Here is a 22,675-nt window from a genome sequence, read left to right as displayed (position 1 = left end):
CGAACCGCATATTGCGGTCCACAATGCATGATCACCGACCGTGGGACAGCCGCATGCGGATGGTGACCCCATTTACTTGAATGGGGTCCGCGATCCATCCGTCCCGCAAAAAGATAGGACAGGTTCTAGCTTTTTGCGGAACGGAAGCACGGAACGGAACCCCGCGAAAGCACTCCGTAGTGCTTCCGCAGGGTTCCGTGCTTCCGTTACGCATCTCCGGATTTGCAGACCCATTCAAGTGAATGGGTCCACATCCGTGATGCAGAATGCACACGTCCGGTGTCCCGTCTATTGCAGACCCGCCGTATGTGGGCCGCAATACGGCCACGGGGGGGACACACAGCCGTGTGCAAGAGGCCTAAGGCTTAGTTCAGACCTCATTTTTGGCGTATGCATCTGGAACTCTAAACTTTACATACGCAGGGTTAAAGGGGGGGCGATATATGGCATATCCACGGGATATGTTGTCAATATCTCATAGATGTGGGTCCAATCTCTGAGACCACCATCTATCTCAAGAAAAGGGGTCCTCTGACCCTGGCCACTTGGTAACAAAGAGTTGACCATGCATGCCAAGCTATACTGATTCACTTTTATGACAGCCCAGCTCACAGCAAGTTCCTGTTCTGAAGATAGATTGGGGTTGTGGTTGGGACCAACACCTATCAGACATTGACCTGTGCCATAAATGTCTAAGATAGGAATACTCCTTTAAATGATACAATTCTGGTAGCTTGACTTAGGCGCTCATTGTCATTCTTGGCTCAGACAGTATGCAGTAAGCTCTGAAGCTCCCCCTAGTGGTGGATGCAGATTTTTAACTCTTTGCAATGGATTTGGATATGTTAAATCGATTTAAGAAATCAAAATGGACTCTTATTTTAGAAATGAATTTTGGAATTTCTTGGTGGCTGTTTTTGTAGTTGAATGTTGTATCCTATAGGCAGCTTTGGGGATGCTTTGATGCCCATGGAGAGGGTGTGTCCAGTTCAGGTTCATCACATTCTGCCTCTTTCATGTCCCTTGTGCAGAAGGTGTTCCTCTCCTACATGGAATGATAAGGAAGTGTGAGCACCATGTCCTCCGGGAACAGAGCAGAGGTCTGGTGGATGAACCTCCAGTAACCCTACAATAATCATTCTTGTTTGCATTTCTTTCTTCAAGTTTTTGCACATTTATTTCAGCATCCATCTCTGGTTCTTATTTCTTCCCACTTTGATACAGCCTGTTTACGCTCAGAGATGATGACCCGGGAATGTAGAGCCTTTGTCCTTGGAAAAACATCAATTCATGTCATCTTCAGATCCAGGAACCATCCCATGAGAGCCAAAAGTCCTGACGTTTACTGAGACAGCTTGGGGCCATCATAGCTCAGAGGAACGGTTTATCTCAGCTGAAATTATGTATGTGCTTTTTTTTTATGTGGGTTGAAAAGATCCAGAAGGAGAAAAGCAAGGTTGGGTTGTGGTTTTATACCCGTACTAAGGATAAGAGATATAATGTGTAGACCCCAAATCCTATATCTCAGGTAGATTTTGTAGCCAACTTTGGTTTCTGTAGACCAGGACCATAATTCAGCTTCCCTTATCAGCAATATTATGGCCATTTGACTTTGTCAACCTATAAATGGCTATGTTTTAGTCTAATGAGGTGTATCGTGGTTTCTATCTCGGTTAATCCTTCATGTTCCACTAATGGTATGGAATCTCAACTATCGAAAACGTGAAAACAGCAAAAGCAATCCAAGAGCCAGACTGAAGGCAATAAAGAATATGGCAGCCGCCCAGACGCTGTTATTCTGGGCTCTCATGGTGGATGGGGCCTCAGAAGGGATCATGTTGGTCAGGTTCAGCATGTAGCCCAATGTCCAGCCAATGTCCGTGTTTGCAGCCTGTAAAAAGTGGAAAGTTAGACATGAGGGACACTAGAAGACTTGTCAGACCCTCTGTAATTTAGGCAGACCTTCTAGTCTGTAGCACATCAATAGGTCAGACCTGATGACATTCACTAGGAAAAGATGCTCGTTAATTTATTTCTGCTGCTTATAGAGGGTCAACATATTCTATAGCACTGTACAGCGATTGTCATTACTCAATGTTTACAATTGGGAAACCAATCAACTTGTGGAGAACCTGGAGGAAACCCACAAAAATGTACAAACTCGATACAGATCTGGCCCTTGCTTGGACTTGAAACCAGGACCCCAGAGCTGCAGGTCAACCACGTTGACACCCAGGACGCCATGTTGCCCTCAGCGCTATTCTCTAGCCTCACTGGAGCAGGGGCTTCTGGCATCAAGAAGGGCTTTGAAGAAGGGCATGTTGAGTTACCTGCTTCATGAAGCTGATGGATTTCCAAGATTCGTTGTTGAATTTGTAGGCCTCCAGCAGCAGCGAGAGGATGTAGTTGGCATTGGCACAATAATCTCTAAGGCGGTCTCTTTTCTCCTTCGGGAAAGACGACTGAAGCTGTCGGCACAGAAAGCTCGTACAATTAACAAGTAATAATTACATCTTATCTTACTAGTGGGGATGGGGGGCAATGGATAGACAAAGTACCCCTGACAATGGTTACCTCAGTCCAGTCTCGTGCACAGAAAGTTTCCACTGCACTTCTAACTGTAGGTAAACTCTGTCCTGATGTCAGGTTGAGAAAGTCGAAGTTGTAGAAGAAAGCGGAAAACGCCTGGTTGGGAAGAAATCCAGACACGATCACATTAAATTACTTAATCTTACTAGACAGGCGTAGTGATTGCTGATGGAGGTCTGTTACTTCTAATCAGATGTTACACCATTGCTGTCCCATTACATTATATTCCATGATATTCTGGGCTGCTATAAATGGCACTTACAAAAAAGTTTCCAGTGACAGGTGGCTGGTAGATGCCATCAAATGAGCAGGACGGGTCACCCGAACAGGAACTAAAATTATAGATGGTTTTGACAATCTCATAGCACTCTGTAGCACTTCCGGTACCGGTTACGCTTAACGTTTGCGTCAGTGGCGTCGATGGAGCAGACTTTATTGTGCATGGACTGTTATAGAGAGACTGCAGGTTCAGATTCTCTCGATATCCTTTTGGATAGCAAGGGATGCTAACAGGATTAGCCAGGTCCTTTCCCTGGAAAAGCAAATAGGTTTACAAAATGTACAGCTTTATATTCTCTCCATCTATCCATCTCTCTCTCCATCTATCCATTTATTCCTCTCGCTATCCATCCATCCATACTATATACATCTATTTATCATCTCTCCATCTATCCATTTTCTCTCTGCCCATCCTACTCTTTCTCTCTTCATCAATCCATCTCTCTCCATTAATTTGTATCTTTCCATCCATCCATCCCTTTCTCTCCATCTATCCATCCCTCTGTCTCTCCAGCCATCATCCATCCATCTCCTATCTATCCACCTCTTTCTCTCCATCCATCTATTTCTCTCCATCCATCTATTCCTCTCTCTTTCCATCCATCCATCCCTTTCTCTCCATCCATCTATCCATCCCTCTGTCTCTCCAGCCATCATCCATCCATCTCCTATCTATCCACCTCTTTCTCTCCATCCATCTATTCCTCTCTCTTTCCATCCATCCATCCCTTTCTCTCCCTCCCTCCCTCCGTCCATCCATCCCTTTCTCCTTCTCTCCCTCCGTCCATCCATCCCTTTCTCTCCCTCCCTCCGTCCGTCCATCCATCCCTTTCTCCTTCCCTCCCTCCGTCCATCCATCCCTTTCTCCTTCCCTCCCTCCGTCCATCCATCCCTTTCTCCTTCCCTCCCTCCGTCCATCCATCCCTTTCTCCTTCCCTCCCTCCGTCCATCCATCCCTTTCTCCTTCCCTCCCTCCGTCCATCCATCCCTTTCTCCTTCCCTCCCTCCGTCCATCCATCCCTTTCTCCTTCCCTCCCTCCGTCCATCCATCCCTTTCTCCTTCCCTCCCTCCGTCCATCCATCCCTTTCTCCTTCCCTCCCTCCGTCCATCCATCCCTCTCTCTGTCTCTGATCTTATTTATTTCTATGGGATCCTTTGCTCACCTGTGTTGCCTTTACCAGCATCTGCTTCAGAGCCTGATTTTGCCCATAGCACAAGAAGCTGTGAGTGTAGATAGTATAGGGGAAGCCATATAGTTTGAATTCAGTTTTTTCTTTTGCATCCTTAAAATCCACTTTTGGAATAAAGCTGATCTGTGTGGAGGCCCCACCAAGATCCAGAGCGCCATATATCTTGGAAGAGATTGGCCTTACCCAATGGCCACTAAAGGAATACTGGGAAGAAATAATGTTACCAAACTGAATTCTATGTTTGAACAAGAAAACCATGATCAGCACGACCACATAAAAAAAGACAGAATCCGTACAATAAAAATCATTCCATGAAATAACATGTGTTAACAAGACATTAGCCCCAAAGTTGGCGAGCTCGGCAGGATCTGCTGGCAAACATGTCCCCACTCTGATGTGTGAAGAGAAGAGCTTCATTCTGTGGGAAATAGGCAATGGGTTCCATGCAGCTTTGTCTAAACCCCTTGTGGGGAGTCGGTATCTTTGGGGGACTAGTCGGGGGTCCCATTAGCTCCCCAGAAGCAATGACCACCAGTCTTTGATAGGCCCTTATATCCATCTTATATACATTTATATAACCTTTATAATTTAATAATTCAGTTATATAAACTAATAATTTAAGGGGTAATATGTTCATATATAGAAATGGAATCTACCTCTAGATTTTAAAGAAAAATAGGACGGTCTTAGGCCCCAATGCAAGATCTGAAAGCACCAGGGCCGAGGTGTGACTGATATCTCTGTACCCTCTATAGTTACATGGAATCTGAAATCATTTACGGTACATAATTGGCTGTGAAGTAAAGGAAGACCTACCTTCATGAACGATTCCAAGAGGTAATTTATAGTGATCCAGCCATAGGACCCTTCTTCTTGTCCAGTGATGATCCGAGCACCACGGAAATCAATGGGGTACCGGCTTATGGACTTTGATACCTCAGCAAGCACCTTATCTGCTATAGCCTTGTCCTGTAATCTTTAGAGAGACAGAAATGGACATGTCCTTGTTAGCAGGGCATATATTGTGTGTGCACACAGATCAGAAAGTGGGTCGAAACGACATTAATAATATAGCATATATGAGATATTATATTTAAAGGGGAACTGTGCCCTGTCATAAAATTTCCCATTGACTGCAAGTTTAACTAACTATACGGAGGTACTATCTGAGCACTGTATGGTGGCAGTTATGTGCGAGAAATACTTGGGAACTGTTCAGTAATGCGCTGATAACTAGACACCGTGTGGTATGGTTATTTGCATGCAGTACACCAACATAAGGCTAGGTTCACATCACGTTTTTACCATCTGTTTAATGTATACAACAAACGCATGCCTCAGACTGATGCCATACAGTGGCATCCATTCACCATACAGTTCCACTGTAAAAAAAAAATATCATATACGTTTTCTTACTGGACTCTGCAGGATACAAGAACGAGGTGTGCTGCGTTTTTTGATCCTTTTTTTTCTCAGGTATACGTCAAACGGAGGGATAAAACGTGATGCAAACCCACTGCATAGGATCCCTTCCAATGTATGGCAGTCGGGATTACCTTCATCCAGGGATAATATTCAGTTTGCTGCCCTACCCCCATGTCTAGTTGCCTCTACTCTTATGTCCAGCCAGCCCTCTATGCTATGACATTGCCTGCTGTCAAGTTAGGGTACTTTCACACTAGCGTTTTTCTTTTCCGGCGCTGAGTTCCGTCCTAGGGGCTCAAATCCGGAAAAGAACTGATCAGTTTTATCCTAATGCATTCAGAATGGAGAGCAATCTGTTCAGGATGCATCAGGATGTCTTCAGTTCAGTCTTTTTGACTGATCAGGCTCTTCAGAAAAAAACATAGCATGTTGTATTTTTACCTCTGGCCAAAAATCCGGAACACTTTGACTGAACGCCGGATCAAGCCTTTTTCCCATTGACTTGCATTAATGCCGGATCCGGCGCCGTGTGTTCCGTCAAACCGGATCCAGCTTTTGCATGTTAAACCCGAAAAATGTGAAAGAAAAGTTAAAGTCCATAAATGACGGATCCGTTTTTTCCAATGCATTTTTTCATTGTGATCAAAATCCTGATCAGGATTCAAATGTAATCCGTTTTCACACGTTTTCCCGGGCTCTGGCGGGCAGTTGCGGCTACGGAATTGCACGCCGGATTCAAACAACGCTAGTGTGAAAGAAGCCTTAAACACAGCTTTATGCAAACGCTTATACAAAATCTCTTCTCTATCCTATATGCAAATTAGCCGTTTGGTGCACCACATTTTTCTCCCAGTGCTTCCCAAACCTGTTTGATTGGCAAAGCCAGGTTCTCCTGCATCATCGCTCCTGACCCTGTAATCCCATGCCTGCACCGACTCGGCAGAGTGGTCAAAGCCAAGGCCGGGATGGAAGGCTCTTCTGACCGTTGGCAGAACTAAAGCATAGGGCATGTTAAAATCCAAGAGCCTCATCTGCTAGAGTCAGGAGCCCTCCATATACAGTATATTAGCCAGTCCTCCAGAGAACGTGGCATTTAAGGTATATGGCCAGCCTTAGAGCAGGGATCTGTCTCAGTTCTACGGTATATTGTCCTATTGTGAGTATGTACTTACAAGGTATTAGCCTATATATAAAACTGTACATGACTAATTAAAGGTATAACAATCTAACCTGAAGCTGTACATTGTTTCATAAAATGCTGTAGATCCCCCTCGGGTATTAAATCCCATAAACCACAGGTTTATTACACTTCCGTGTTTTGTTCGGCAACATAAACCATAGTTAAGGAGTTACAAAGGGGTTAAATCGTTTAGGATTTCCTGTAATCTGGCAGCGCCGCTGAACTAACTCTATCCCCACAGACTTTCTGTCTGTCCCTGGTCTCAGAGAGGTGCACTGGGAACCGGGCCAACCTTTCCAATGGCCGCCGTCCAAATGAGTATTTTCATTTCCACATTTTAATTAAAGACGAAAGGAAGATTTGAAAGAGCGGTGAGAAGGAGGGAGTCCCGTCCTGTGCACTGTACCGCTGAGGTTTATGGAGCCTACAAGTAGTAAAGTGCAATTCCGCCCTTATGATTTGCACAACATGCATCTTTAGGGTGTCGAAATCCCTGGCCATCATGCTATGTGGAGCTATAATTAGAGATGAATCATATCCCCATTACTGTAGTTGAGGAAACGAAAGTGACAACCACAAAAGTGCACTGGTTGGCATTTCATTAGCTCCAGGACTAGTATTTAGAGGGGTGACCCTGATCATGTCGTATGAATTTTTACTTTAGTAGGACCCCCCTTACTCGAGCAGTCTCATCCCAGCTGTGGCTCCAAGATAAGCCGGGGTCGCATGCTGATTCTTGGTAGGAATAATAGACATGGCTTCATCCAAGCAGTGAACAAGAGATTTACCGGCACCAGGAGGGTCATCGGCGTAGCTGGAGATACCAGGACCTGCAAAATGATAAAGTTAGGCTTCCCTTATAAAACTGGCACCATCACAGTATCTTACACTCAGTGACATAGGTGGAATCTGATTGGTTCCTATGGGAAACTAAGCCAGTGTATCTAAGTCTGCCACCTTCACTCCATCATTCATTTTAGACCCTCTGATATTCAGTTTGCATCATACAGATGTGTCCCTCCCAGTAATACCTGCTGGATCTATGTGTCCAGGATGCTGCTGCCTAACCCCTGGAAACTGAGCCTTGTATGCAATCCTCCCTATCTACAGACTGCGTGAGCTGTCCCCCTTGGATGCTTTTCCCCTCTCCACATTATGATCTGCCATATAGAACCTTATCCGCCTCCATGTTGCTACCTCTAAGAGAGGGGGGGGAGGGCAGAGAGCTGTCAGATACAGGAGCAGAGCTTGGATGGATTCAAGTCAGATTCAGCAGCATCAGCAGCTAGGTGAAGGACTTAAACACACTCTGCTGAAGCCAAATTATAGGAAATTTTTACAAAGACCATGTAAAATTTGCTTAATTTTGCATTTAGGAAGCAAATTAGCAAAATCTAAATTTCAGTGCAAAGGTGTCCATAGCTTTTAATGACCGTCTTAAAAAAAAAAAAAAGCAGTCTGTGTAAGGGTGTAGCAAAGAATGACAGAACCACCTATCGAAGAACACAAACAGCGCTCGACCGACACTGACATGCAGGCTGCACCATTCTTCCCATCAGATACAATGGAATCTCCTGACGGAGGCTCCTGATGGAGGTGTGAACAGAGCTTTAGATAGGTTATGTCAGTTGTGGTATTTCTGGTGAGCGTAGGGGACCTGCAGTTAGGACCCCCCAGGATCATCTGTTAATACTGAGGGAAAGATAATGTAAAATTAAGGATTACAGGTGCCAACCATAGATGAGAGCAGCTATTAACATGGGTCTGGCTACAAAGGGCTTCTACGTCTCTATTGGTAATAGGGAATCCCTTTTAATGGAGATATTAGATGCATGTGAAGAACAGACATCAGGCAGGTTGACGGCTGAATATGGAGAGTTGGTCATATTGCTTTTATTACACCAGTCAATGTAGTTTCTCTTGACCGGAAGGCTGTTCATTGTATTACTAGACTGCAGAGCATTGCCCCCAGGAAATCCAGATGTGTATAGGAAAATCTGAGACAGAATCAGATGAAAGAATTCGGGGAGCAGATGGACAAGACACAGAGCTCGACATGTGGCCGATGACGCACGAGCTGAAGGCAGGAGGAACGATAGCGTTATGTGAAGAAGAGAGCTAGGGAGTTGTGAAAAGATGTAAAGATATCTGAGAAAGGGCCATCTTTAATGTAAGGGGCACTCAGGACACCTTCTGCTTAACAGATATGACTGCTTCTAAGTCCTAAAGGGCTGGGTGATACCAAGACTGATGTACAAAATGAACATCACACATCATATAGAACATTGCATTCCCTTTCTAACAAAGCTAGAACCAGTCCGGTACCTCACATGGATCCTGAGATTTCCCCATTCATCGCTCCAATTTCTCTGCCAGATTAACTTTAGGCTGGCAGCTCAGGGGGAGTGTCCTTTCTCAGAGGGTATATCCTTTCTGCTGCAGTTGTCTCCCTATCACAGCTCAGAGGGAGTGTCCTTTCTCAGAAGGTATATCCTTTCTGCAGCAGTTGTCTCCCTATCACACCTCAGGGTACGTGTTCTTCCTGCTGCAGCTCTTTCTCTCTCTCTATCACAGCTCAGGGAGTGTCCTTTCTCAGAGGGTATATCCTTTCTGCAGCAGTTGTCTCCCTATCACAGCTCAGGGTTGTGTCCTTTCTACTGCATCTCTCCCTATCACAGCTCAGGGTACGTGTTCTTCCTGCTGCAGCTCTCTCTCTCTCTATCACAGCTCAGGCGGTGGGCCCTTTCTGCTGCAGCTGTCTCCCTATCACAGCTCAGGGGGTGTCTCCTTTTTCCTTTATCTCTTTCCCTGTAACTGCCACAGCTTCTATATATATTCTATATATATCAAAGTAATATCCATGGGGGAACATGTTTTTCTGTTTTGCTGCCATCAATTTAATTAACCCACAGAGCATTGATTAGACTGAGTATGATGAATTCCACATCTCAGCTGAGAGCCGGACTAAGTGTAACACCCCAGAGTGGTGTTACCACGTCTGCACCTTGCTACTGTCTTTATTGGCATAACATCATGTCATCCTATGCATTTATTCCAGGCCCTCCACACTGTGCATTTCTAATGTTATGTAACTGTTCATGTAATGTGCCTGGTCACCAGCAGGTGGCTGAAAACACGGCAGAGATGTTCTTAGATAGAATGCAACTCTCCATTCGATTCTAACACCCCTCTGGAGAGAAGTGGGCTAGTCTTACTTCCTGCAGGAAGGGTGGGGACCAGTTAGAGTCAGTGTCTAGTTTACCCCCAGCTAGGGGAATGGTGTGCAGGGGCACATCTCTGCTGGACATGCCCATGCCAGCCACAGCACCTTAAGCTCTGCTGGCCATGGATGCCAAAGCTTAGAGCCTCAGGAGCAAGGAGGAAAGTTCCCTGGCATAACCTAGAGTCAGACTACAAAGTGAAGTGCAGCATACAGAAGAAGCTGAGTTATACAGCCAGCCTGTCAGTACAGCAGAGTCAGAGGGAAAAAGATATAGCAGAGTGGAGTTTGCCTGCCAGTTTCATGCTAAAGCCTGCTGGAACCAAGACAAAGCCTGTAAACAGTTTTGGAGAACGTTTATGCAAAGTAAAGCTGCCATTGAGCTTCATCTCAAGTTCTGGACTCAAGTTATTCTTTTATCCCTCAATTATTCCCCTTATTTATTGCTTCGGAGCCAAAGCCTAGGTTTCAGCTGTATCCTGGTAGGAGCACCGTGACACACAATACGAGACATTTTAGGCCGCAATATACCACTCGACATTTACTAAACCTGGGTCGCAATTTAGGGGGCCCTGTGCGGCGGCGGCCCGTTGCATAAGTCCAATGTAAGGGATTGCAGACTGTGAATGTGTAAACAAGAATGTTCCTATTCACTGACAGCAAACATATCTTGAGAACCCAGAAAGGCCTCATTCACATTTCCGTTTTTCACTGACGTGTGCCGTCTGCATTTTCCACGGAGTGCACTTGTACCAATTGATTTAAATGTGTATGTTCACTTTTAAGTATTTTTTTTATTGACCAGTAAAAAAATCATGGGGACAAGCACTACTTTGATGCGGATCAAGCACGCCCATCTATGGGTCCGTGAAAATCACTGACAGATATCCGCGTTGTGTCCGTGTTGCGTCCGTGTTGCGTCTGTTTTTCACTGAAGACTAATAGGAGATTCTTTGGAAATTAATTTTCAGCTGAGCAACGATAGTGAATTACGGATGACACACAGATGGTAAAAAACGGACATACGGACCCACCACAGACGGACAGCTTCACAGATGAAACATGTACGCTTCTTTTCACGGACGTGACACTGACATGGAAATGTGAACAAGGCCTTGGGCACATTTTTTTGCGGATCACACATGGACCCATTCATTTCTATAGGTCAGCAAAATAAAATGGACAGTACACAGATGTCATCCATGTCAAACGGGCCGCAAATTATAGAACGTGTTCTATTATACTTTTTGCGGACAAGAATAGGGTTTTCAAAGTGGGTCCTGCGAAAAATGCGGGATGCACACAAACCACATCTGTATTTTGCAAATCCTCAATTTGCGGACGGCAAAACGTATTTGGTTGTGTGCAGGAGGCCTAAGTCTGAATTCATTGTGGATTCCATACTGCAACTGCTGTGACTAATAGACTGCAGATATTCTGCCCAGAAAGCCATATAGATAATGTACAGCTTATCCGCTACATGTGAACGTACCCTAAATATCTTTCAGACAAGATAGGTCCCCTTATTATTTATAGGATTAAGTCAATGACCAACCTAAATATATAAAATGTGGCAAGACCCATCACACATACCTTCCACTTCGCACACGTGAGTCTGGCTCACAACCCCGGTGTCATTCTCCTTGTCTGCAGGCCATTGATAGATGTAAAGCGCCGTGTGGGACGAACCGGCATCAAACACCATCCCATACTGAAAGACCCAGAAACATTGTATCTACCGTGATCCAGGGATCCATTCACATTAGGAGATTAGCAACAATCAATAGTAATCAACAGCAAGGTAATTCATGTCTAAGGCCAGCCACTGGGCTATGCAACTGAAGAAGGGCAATGCTGCTCCGTAGAAGAGCTCTCGCTGGGGTCCCCCATTCCAGCAATCGTTGTGGGTCCCATTGGCCAGACCCCCACCAACCAAACATTTATCTTGGGGTCCTTTCCATTATGTGTGCATGCTCAGGAGTCCTCTCAATGCATTACAAGTCCGGTTTGCGGGTGCGCAGCAGGGGTTCGGGGGTAAGGAGGCATATACAAATGACTGGTCTGAGCTCAGCAGGAGAAGGGCCAATTATGCTGTACTAATAGGGCTGCATTTGAATCTGTAGATGCAAGTAACATGAAGTACATTGCAATTCTGTAGAAATCAGCTGACGGAAATTTCTAAATATTAGCTCTTGTACTTTGCCCTCTGAAAATACATAACACAGTGCCAGGGTGCCCAGTTCCCACGCCAGTACTTAATCGGCATGCTGGCATGTAAGAAGGTAGGAACCTGAAGACATCTGACTATATATAACTTCTGGGGTGAAAACATTAACTTCTCAAACTTTTGTACTACAATGTGACGAGTCTCCGGGCACATCTGCTTTCCTACATTTAAAGGTTGTGTTCACATTTAGGCATTGAACCTGAAATACAACTTGTATTATACTCCAGAGCTACATTCATAATTCTGCTGATAGTTATTGGAAACAGCAAGCATGTTGTGAGACCCGCCACGCACTCCTAGTTCTTGGATCAGATCACTGTAAAGTGCAAAGTGTAAAGAAGAATACACTTCCCAGAATATGTCACCTAAACAAGCTATGTTGTGATATTCAGCCAATAGGGAATACTAAGAAATTTCACCTCTGCAAAACTGACAATGCACCCCTGGAGTATAATACAGGATGTAAATCAGGATGAGTACAGGATAAGTGATGTAATGTATCTACACAGTGACTGCACCAGCAGAATAGTGAGTGCAGCTCTGGAGTATAATACAGGATGTAACTCAGGATCAGTACAGGATAAGTAATGTATGTACACAGTGACTGCACCAGCAGAATAGTGAGTGCAGCTCTGGAGTATAATACAGGATGTAACTCAGGATCAGTACAGGATAAGTAATGTATGAACACAGTGACTGCACCAGCAGAATAGTGAGTGCAGCTCTGGAGTACAATACAGGATGTAACTCAGGATCAGTACAGGATAAGTAATGTATGTACACAGTGACTGCACCAGCAGAATAGTGAGTGGAGCTCTGGAGTATAATACAGGATGTAACTCAGGATCAGTACAGGATAAGTAATGTATGTACACAGTGACTGCACCAGCAGAATAGTGAGTGCAGCTCTGGAGTAGGGATGTAACTCAGGATCAGTATAGGATAAGTAATGTATGTACACAATGACTGCACCAGCTGAATAGTGAGTGCAGCTCTGGAGTATAATACAGGATGTAACTCAGGATCAGTACAGGATAAGTAATGTATGTACACAGAGACTGCACCAGCAGAATAGTGAGTGCAGCTGTGAGTGGATCGGTACAAGATAAGTAATGTAATGTATGTGTAGTGCCAGTAATACTTTGAAGTTTGGACATTTGTGAACATTTGCCCTGCTTACCCTATGAAATTAAGCAACTACTTACTTTATTTCAGTTAAAAGGGTGAACTTGTACTGTTTAATACTGTGTAACTATATATATATATATATATATATATATATCCTGTTCACTTGTCCTGTGTTTGCACAGCACTGTGAAAAGGGTTAATGACTACTGAGAGACTTTTGGAACTTTGAATGAGAAGCTGATAATTTTGCACAGCTGCCATAGGGTTTAAAGAAGAGCATGTTTTGGATGGAAAAAGCCAGACGTTGTTTACCACCAAAAACCAGACAGACGGACCTTTTGAATGTCTGGTTTAGCTCTGTTGTTATGTCTGAAAACTTGTTTTTGTCTGAAAAAACTGTTGTATCATTGAAGCTCTAATGTAAGTCTATGACAGACAGGAGTTGTAACATTGTATCTGTTTGTGCTGAGTTTCTCCACTCCACCCCTCCCACTAGAAAGTTCTAGTTCAGCCAGAAACTGTATTTAAGGAGAGCAGTCAGAGCCCCTAGTGTTCTGCAGTTAGGGCTCTATTACATGTTCTGTATTACAGTTCAGCAAACCATGGTTTGTGGTCATAATAGGAATTCTTTCTCCACATTTATATGTAGGTTTATTCTATATGTACACAAGGGTTTGGGGTTACAGCAGATTACATGGCTCTTAGGGGATTATGGAATCTTTATGTCGTTATCAATTTATAATTACCTTGGTTCCAGGTGAAAGGGGGATGTCCACGCTTGTGACCAGGGACAAAATCAGGGCAATTAATATAGATATGACCGTCACAACCAACAGCAGCAAGAGAACGATCTGCTTGGAGTCTACACCCATCCTGCATAATATAAAGGTAGGAGATGGTCATATTAGCTAGAGCATAAATCAATGCATATTTAGTTTTTTCAATATTTATTTTATTGAGGTATATTAAAGAGGACCTTTCACCAGAATAAAATTTCTAAACTAACCATACAGGCACGTAGAGCGGCGCCCAGGGACCCCCCTGCACTTACTGTTATACCTGGGCGCCGCTCCGTTCTCCTGTTATTGCCTCCGGTATCTTCATAGTTAGGCTCCACCCAGGGGAACCTGCCGGCGCCTCCTTCTCCTATGCTGCAGCGCTGGCCAATCACAGCGCTCAGCTCATAGCCTGAGAGGCTTTTTTCTCTCTCAGGCTATGAGCTGAGCGCTGTGATTGGCCAGCGCTGCAGCATGGGAGAAGGAGGCGCCGGCAGGTTCCCCTGGGCGGAGCCTAACTATGAAGATACCGGAGGCAATAACAGGAGAACGGAGCGGCGCCCAGGTATAACAGTAAGTGCAGGGGGGTCCCTGGGCGCCGCTCTACGTGCCTGTATGGTTACTTTAGAAGTTTTATTCTGGTGAAAGGTCCTCTTTAAGAAAAGAAACTGTTACATAGACATCTCTGATCAGTGAAACATTATAGATCTACACGGGTACATGTAAAAGTATCCACACTGCTCCTGACTCAGATAGTTTTACAATCTCTGTGTATGGTTACATATAATGCGCTATGTGAAAAACATAACAAAAATAAAAGTTAACATATAAAAGTAACTAGGTCTCCTTTCGTATTTAGAGATGTAGGTGCGTTGTAATATTGCTTGTCTGCAAATTGTATCTTAATTGTCCCCAATGGTACGAGAATTTATCTATGCTGTGCTCCTTATAGGCCCAGACCTTTTCAAATGCGCTAGTGGTGCAGATTCTCACTAGTATCTCCTCAACCGTCGGTATTGTGACAGATTTCCGGTACCTGGTAATAGATAGTTTGGTTGTCAGGAGGAGAAACGCTACTGGAATCCTTGATCCTGCCTCAATGCTATTAATGTCAGCAAAAAAACTGAGCCCTGCGTGGGGAACCTGTATAGAGCGTTCCACTGAAATCGGAAATTATTCATCCCTTATGTGTGAGGGGTTGCACTGGGGCTGACCACTCTTCTAGAAGAGTTGTATTGGCCACTACTTGAAATGGGGACTTGGAGTTTAGGAGGTGGCGTACTTGTAAGTACTTAAAGAAGTCACTTTTGGGGATACCAAATTTAGTTTGAAGCTGTAAAAAGGATTTCAAGCTATCATGTATATAGAGTTGGCTGATAAGTCTGATGCCCTTGTCTCTCCATGATTTTACCTACGTTTCCTGGAGGTGAAGGTCTAGGAGTTGAGTAGGGGAGCTGTTTAGCAACGATGTAGTGGTATGGAAGCATTTCCTATGGAATGTACCCCAATGAGTTATCGCGGCCTCTAACAAAGTAGGAAGCTTAGGGGTTGAAATCGGAGAGCTGATAATAGCATTCATCAAAAGAGCCCTGAGGTGTTTCTGCCCAAATAAAACCATTAAGAAGTTCTTGTGCTTTCCTAAAGAACTTCTGAGGGACAACAATTGGGACAGATCTGAAAATGAATAGGAGTTTCGGCAATATTAACATTTGAAAAGATGCAATGCGACCCACCCACGAGATCTCATAACTGCTATATTCGTTGGTATCCCTTTTGATCATGTCCAACAAGGGAGCATAGTTAAGTTGGTAGAGGCTATGAATATCAGGAGTAATTGCCATTCCCAGGTATTGGATACTCTCCTGTCTCCAGTCCAGGGGAGAAGTCTCTTTTTATTGATATGAGTATTCGGTCAGGGATATTCAGGGAAATGATTTGAGATTTAGATTCGCTGACTTTATAATACGACACAAGGCTGTATTCTTCAATTACGGAGAACACCACCGGGAGTGTTGTCAAGGGGGAGGTCAAGGATAACAGTATGTCATCTGTGTATAGAGATATACAGTGGTTTTGGTTTCCAATTTGCACTCCTTTTATATCCTTATATGACCTAATAGCTTGGGCTAGTGGTTTCATGGCTAGTATGAAGATTAGAGGAGAAAGGGGGCAGCCTTGCCTTGTGCTATTAGTTTAAATGGTGAAGACAGTGCACCGTTTATAAATACCTTCGCTGAAGGCTTAGAATAAAGTGCCTGGATTGCGGTTATGAAAGTCGCCCCTAACCCCATTTTACGTAGTACTGAGAAAGCAAATGACCAATTGAAGCGATCAAACGCCTTTTCGGCGTCTAGTGCTAGTAGTATAGCTTGCTCCTTCTTATGGTTCACGTAGTCTACGAGGTTTAGTACCCTACGTGTGTTATCTGTTATTTGCCTGCCCTTTATGAAACCCATTTGATCTGGATTGATCAACTGGGGAAGGACTGTTGAAAGTCTCTTAGCCAATATTTTAGCGTAAATCTTCAGATCAGTGTTTAAGAGGGAAATGGGTCTGTAGTTCTGGGGCTTATCTGAGGGTTTGCCAGGTTTTGTAAAGCAACAATGGCTTCGTCTGGAAATGTGCCGTTCTGAAAGGCTTCATTGAATACTTTAGCTAAATATGGGGTAAGGAGGTCTTGGAAAGTTTTATAATATAGGTTGGAGAATCCGTCAGGGCCCGGGGATTTATGTAGAGGGAGGGAGGCTATGGTTTTTGTTCAGAATAGGTCATAGGCATAGATAATAAGTCCCTTTCTTGTGAATCAATGCATGTTTTAAACCAAAGAAAATGTATGGATCGCACATCCACAAGCTATGCACTGATTAAGGGGGAAGAACCATAAATGCTTGGGGACCTCCTTTCCTAATGACAGCGGAGGGTTGATTGTTGCATCGTAGTAACCACACTCAAAGTTTGCTGTAAATTAAATTGTCCGCTCTGTATGGGGATTCCCTGTGCAATTAGTGCATTTCTCTGATGCTTTCCAGTCCTTGGGCTGTCACTGAAGCATTAGACCTGGGAACATTTACCAGCTGGAGTTTGTATTAGAGACACTATAAACTCCAGACCTAAACAATAAAAGCTCAGCTATCCTGTGACCGAGGTCCCAAATTCTTCACTTTAGGTCTTCATATGGACACCATTTATCGAGGTGTCTCACACCATCGAGGTCTATGACTTCTAGAAGAGCAGGGAAACTTCAGACCACTGAACTTTAGTATAACGACGCATCTACTGTATATATCTTCAGATTTCAATGGCCGCTTAAACTTTGCTGCACATTGTTCAGGTCCCCCTGTGGTTTATAATTGCGCCGACCTCCTCTTGTTAGAAGGGTCCTTAAACAAAAAGGCAATCTGATCATATTGTAGATCTAAAAAAATTGGCTCTTGTATGTGGTGGAAACTGGTAGCAGGTGTTTAATTTCCCTGCAGCGCCCCTGCAGGAGAAATGAAGGATTACACCGTTCCTTGTGAAATCAATGTCTAGATGTCCTGGGTTCTCCATAGCGAGCGGCATCCCACTCAGATTAATATAGGAGGATCCTGATCAATAACGAAAAATTCCTTAAAGGGGTTGTTCACGTAAATTTTCAAGGTCTCTCCTTTATGTCATTTAAGGGAACCTTCACTGTTTTCTTCCAGGGAGTAAAAATCTGTCCCAGTCATAGCTCCACACTTGTAATAAGCCAAGCAACCCTGTGATCACCACATGACCAGGACAGATATTCAGTTTCCTTTTCACTGACAGCAAGCAGAGATCTTAAAAACCATGAAAAATAGGCATACTTTAGTAAATGTCTTTTGGGTTCTGGCGTCTTGACCTCAGCTCTACATTACTTCAAGGGGTATTCTGGTTATGTGAAGTTATCCCCTATGCACAAGATGGGGGATAACTATTAGAGCTGTCGGGGTCCTACTGGTGAAACCCCCAATGATCACAAAAATTGGGACACTGTATGACGTGAATCCCCCTGAAATGAACAGAGAGGCTGGTTGGGCTGTGCAGTTGCTCCATTCATTTCTATGCCTCCACCCTGCACCAGTCACTGCACCGATGCCTCCACCCTTCGCCAGTCACTGCACTGATTTCTACACCCTGTACCACTCACTGCACTTATGCCTCCACCCTTCACCAGTCACTGCACTGATGCCTCCAACCTTCGCCAGTCACTGCACCGATTTCTCCACCCTGTACCAGTCACTGCACTGGTGCCTCCAACCTTCGCCAGTCACTGCACCGATTTCTCCACCCTGTACCAGTTACTGCACCGATATCTCAACCTTGTACCAGTCACTGCACCGATTTCTCCACCCTGTACCAGTCACTGCACCGATGCCTCCACCCTGAGCCAGTCACTGCACTAATGCCTCCACCCTGTGCCAGTCACTGCACTGACTTCTCCACCCTGTACCACTCACTGCACTGATGTCTCCACCCTGAGCCAGTCACTGCACTGATGTCTCCACCCTGAGCCAGTCACTGCACCAATGCCTCCACCCTGTGTGCCAGTCACTGCACTGATGTCTCCACCCTGTACCAGTCACTGCACTGATGCCTCCACCCTGAGCCAGTCACTGCACCAATGCCTCCACCCTGTGCCAGTCACTGCACTGATGCCTCCACCCTGTGTGCCAGTCACTACACTGATGATTCCACCCTGTACCAGTCACTGCACCAATGCCTCCACCATGTGCCAGTCACTGCACTGATTTCTCCACCCTGTACCAGTCACTGCACTGATGTCTCCACCCTGAGCCAGTCACTGCACCGACTTCTCCACCCTGTACCAGTCACTGCACTGATGCCTCCACCCTGAGCCAGTCACTGCACCAATGCCTCCACCCAGTGCCAGTCACTGCACTGATTTCTCCACCCTGTACCAGTCACTGCAACGATTTCTCCACCCTGTACCAGTCACTGCACCGATGCCTCCACCCTGAGCCAGTCACTGCACCAATGCCTCCACCCTGTGCCAGTCACTGCACTGATGCCTCCACCCTGTGTGCCAGTCACTACACTGATGATTCCACCCTGTACCAGTCACTGCACCAATGCCTCCACCCTGTGCCAGTCACTGCACTGATGATTCCACCCTGTGCCAGTCACTGCACTGATGATTCCACCCTGTACCAGTCACTGCACCAATGCCTCCACCCTGTGCCAGTCACTGCACTGATGATTACACCCTGTACCAGTCACTGCACCAATGCCTCCACCATGTGCCAGTCACTGCAGTGATGATTCCACCCTGTACCAGTCACGGCACCGATGCCTCCATCCTGCATCTCCCGGTGTTAGGTGTTGGCAGACCGATCACATTGACTCATGTCCTTCTATTACCATTATCTTCAGAACCTGATTACTCCATTCATCAATATCCCCCATGCTCCCTGCAGCCAAATACACAGATACCTCCAAACTTTTGAGCAATTTTTTTTTACACGAACAGCTCCTTTACATGACCCAGTGGAGCAGACGAAGCATTCCTTCCTGACAATCACCTGCTCGTCAGTGGACATGCAATCACTAATGCCATCTCTTGTCCCCATACAGAATAGTTTTTTTGTTGGCAGCAAAGGTGACCGCATGACCGATCTTATTACCTAATGAAAGAGCATTTTGCTGGCACCATTATATCAGCATGAGTGCCCCAACATAGTGAGAGGTCCCTATAAGTGCCCCCACAGTATGAGACCTCCATACGTTCCAAACACACAGTATGAGGTCTCCATAAGTGCCCACAGACACAGTGATACCCCTGTAAGTGGCCCCACATAGTCTTAGGGCCCCCCCCATAATTGCCCCATGTAGCATGAGGCCCCCATGAGTTCCCCCATACACATACCCTATCTCATGTACCAACAATGGATGGTGCAGATTAGGCCTGCTCCAGTATGTGCTGTATGTGGCAGCAGGCATAATATAGTGATATGGACCATGCTGGTATAACCTGGGCATCTCCTGTATATAATTATATATGTACAGCTGGTATAACCTGGGCATCTCCTGTATATAATTATATATGTACAGCTGGTATAACCTGGGTATCTCCTGTATATAATTATATATGTACAGCTGGTATAACCTGGGTATCTCCTGTATATAATTATATATGTACAGCTGGTATAACCTGGGTATCTCCTGTATATAATTATATATGTACAGCTGGTATAAGTTATACATCTTCTTGTATATAGTGATATGGAGCATGCTGGTATAACCTGGGTATCTCCTGTATATAATTATATATGTACAGCTGGTATAAGTTATACATCTTCTTGTATATAGTGATATGGAGCATGCTGGTATAACCTGGGCATCTCCTGTATATGTATAATATATATGTACAGCTGGTATAACCTGGGCATCTCCTATATATAATGATATATGTACAGCTGGTATAACCTGGGCATCTCCTATATATAATGATATATGTACAGCTGGTATAACCTGGGCATCTTCTGTATATAGTGATATAGACCATGCTGTTATAACCTGGGCATCTCCTTATATAATTATATATGTACAGCTGGCATAACCTGGGTATCCCCTGTATATAATTATATATGTATGGCTGTTATAAGTTATACATCAAAGCATCCAGTCGCCATTTATTCGTTGCTTCACTTCCCAAATGAAAAAGGCATAAACACTTCATACGGAATGCTATAAAAAGGAAATCCATAAAACTGGTGGAATTGTTTTTGTAAATGTAAAAATAAAAAAGTTATGTCTCCTGGAAGGCTGGAAGTAAAAAATAAAAAACACCAAAAACAAAAATTAGCCTGTTTCTTTTTTCTTCTTTTTTTGTAAAGCAAATTCAATGAGGCACAATATCAGGTACTCAGCTCTGCCATACCCAAAATCTGCAAGGTTCATGCAGGACTGCAGTCTGTGGGAATCCAGACACCTGTAACACTGTCAACCTATTATAACTAAGTACAACTTGTAACATTGAATCAGATGAAGCCAGATGTATCACAGGCAAACAATATACCATAGTAAACTCCCTCTTCTAGTAATCGCGTTGGGGAGAGGCAGTTCCTTAGGGACCCCTCTGATTTATTGTGCAGCATCAGAAACACAATTTCTACACGATATCTTGGGATTTTTTTCATTGGACATTATCAGCAAATATTATATATATAACAATAGTAAAGCTTATTTGGTCCTATATACTTGAAGTCTTAGATTCAAATTCAACCAACATGATATCTGTATGGAGTTTGTATGGGTTCTCCTACCGTATCAATGTCTATTGGATTCAATATAAAACAGGACAGGGGATGCGTCTGGGGCAGGGACACTGTTAGCTCCGCTGGCACACGGACCTATGTGAACAAAGAACTTTTTGTGCAAAATGATACAGGATATACTGAGGAAAATAATGAAACATAACTTAATCGATTAGGCCCTATAAGCAGGGGTCCCTAACACAATATTAGTAGGGGGGGGGGATAGATAATATTGCGCCCTTGTTACTTCTTCTATATGAGAAAATAAGCTGTGATCCGAAGCTCCGGTTTCCTGATGCAGTTTTGGAAACCAACACCAGGAGTGAATTGAGAAATAGGAGAAGTCGTATCTGTCCTTTATACTTTCTCTCCTTTTATGATCCACTCCCGATTTTGGCTTCCAAAACTGCATCAGGAAACCTGAACTTGTGGCCGTACCCTAAGAATAAATCCGAGATTAAGTGCTCAAACAAGCGCTGTTTGTGGATCTCATTACTACATACCTGGAACCGACCCAAGCAGCTCCTTCCTGAGATGCTGAGGAGGCTAGAAGACAAGTGAAGGAGTCCGCTTCTTTGAAACTCCATTTAAACTCTCCCCTTCCCCTCCCACTCGTTTCAGTCACTGTGCAGTGAAAGTTTAGCCATAGCAGGGCAGCAGATAACAGGAATTTAACCTATGGTTAACCCCTTTCTTCCCTGCTGCATGTTAGCTGGGCTCAAGCTGGTATTTCTTTATAGGAATGCTATGTTCATAATATATGTCGTTGACAACCTTGATACACATTGAGGGGGTCATTTAGCAATGACCAGCATTTTACCTTGTGCTGGGCAGCAGATACCAGGGAATTTACTTACAGTTAACCCCTTTTCTTCACTGCTGCACTTTAGCCTATTATAAAGGATGGTTGCAAGAAAGCGAGATGCCCCATGTAGCCGGCCAGCTAAGACCTGTTCTAGGTTGCTGGTATAGCTTATATGTGTACATAGCTAAACCTGCTAATAACCTTAATACAGTTCCTATGTTTTTGTGTTAAAGACAAAAACAGAGTTATTTACTGTGACATCGTGTTTTGGATGTCATATAACTGTTATATTTTCTGTTCACAGAAGCAGAAAAAGATAATATGCCTTTAAAATTCATTTTGTAATGAAAGGTAAGCAGTGACACAGCAGAAACAACAGAAAGTATAGTGTTAATCTGTTGTTGCTAGGCAGAAGTCTAGACCAATCACGGCCAGCTTCTCACACAGCAAGAGTTTTCACCAATCACAGCCAGCCTCACCCACAGCCTGTCTGGGAATTCCCCTAGCAGGAGCTGCTGGAATCATTATTCACCAGAGACAGGAGCTGAAGAGACATTCACTCCACTGCGGAGGGG

General features: G+C 44.4%; 1 protein-coding gene across 2 annotated transcripts; it reads right to left on the bottom strand.

Moving 5' to 3' along the window:
* Positions 1–287: 287 nt before the first annotated feature.
* LOC122946629 (ectonucleoside triphosphate diphosphohydrolase 8-like) lies at positions 288–22,224 on the bottom strand. Of its 2 annotated transcripts, none has more exons than XM_044306376.1 (10): positions 22,153–22,224; positions 13,986–14,112; positions 11,478–11,595; positions 7,344–7,494; positions 4,876–5,035; positions 4,033–4,263; positions 2,852–3,121; positions 2,575–2,685; positions 2,331–2,468; positions 288–1,891 (listed from the first exon to the last, which is right to left on the bottom strand). In XM_044306376.1, exons 2-10 carry the CDS (start codon positions 14,109–14,111, stop codon positions 1,712–1,714), a joined length of 1,485 nt encoding a protein of 494 aa, XP_044162311.1. In that variant the 5' UTR covers position 14,112; positions 22,153–22,224; the 3' UTR covers positions 288–1,711. The 2 variants fall into 2 exon arrangements, with proteins under 2 accessions (XP_044162311.1, XP_044162310.1); XM_044306375.1 differs by lacking the exon at positions 22,153–22,224 and adding an exon at positions 21,799–21,881.
* Between the last annotated feature and the right edge of the window lie 451 nt (positions 22,225–22,675).

Source organism: Bufo gargarizans, chromosome 9, assembly GCF_014858855.1.
Source record: "Bufo gargarizans isolate SCDJY-AF-19 chromosome 9, ASM1485885v1, whole genome shotgun sequence".
NCBI lineage: Eukaryota > Metazoa > Chordata > Amphibia > Anura > Bufonidae > Bufo > Bufo gargarizans.
The sequence above is the reverse complement of the archived record's forward strand: the minus strand, read 5'-3'. Positions and strand labels throughout refer to the sequence as shown.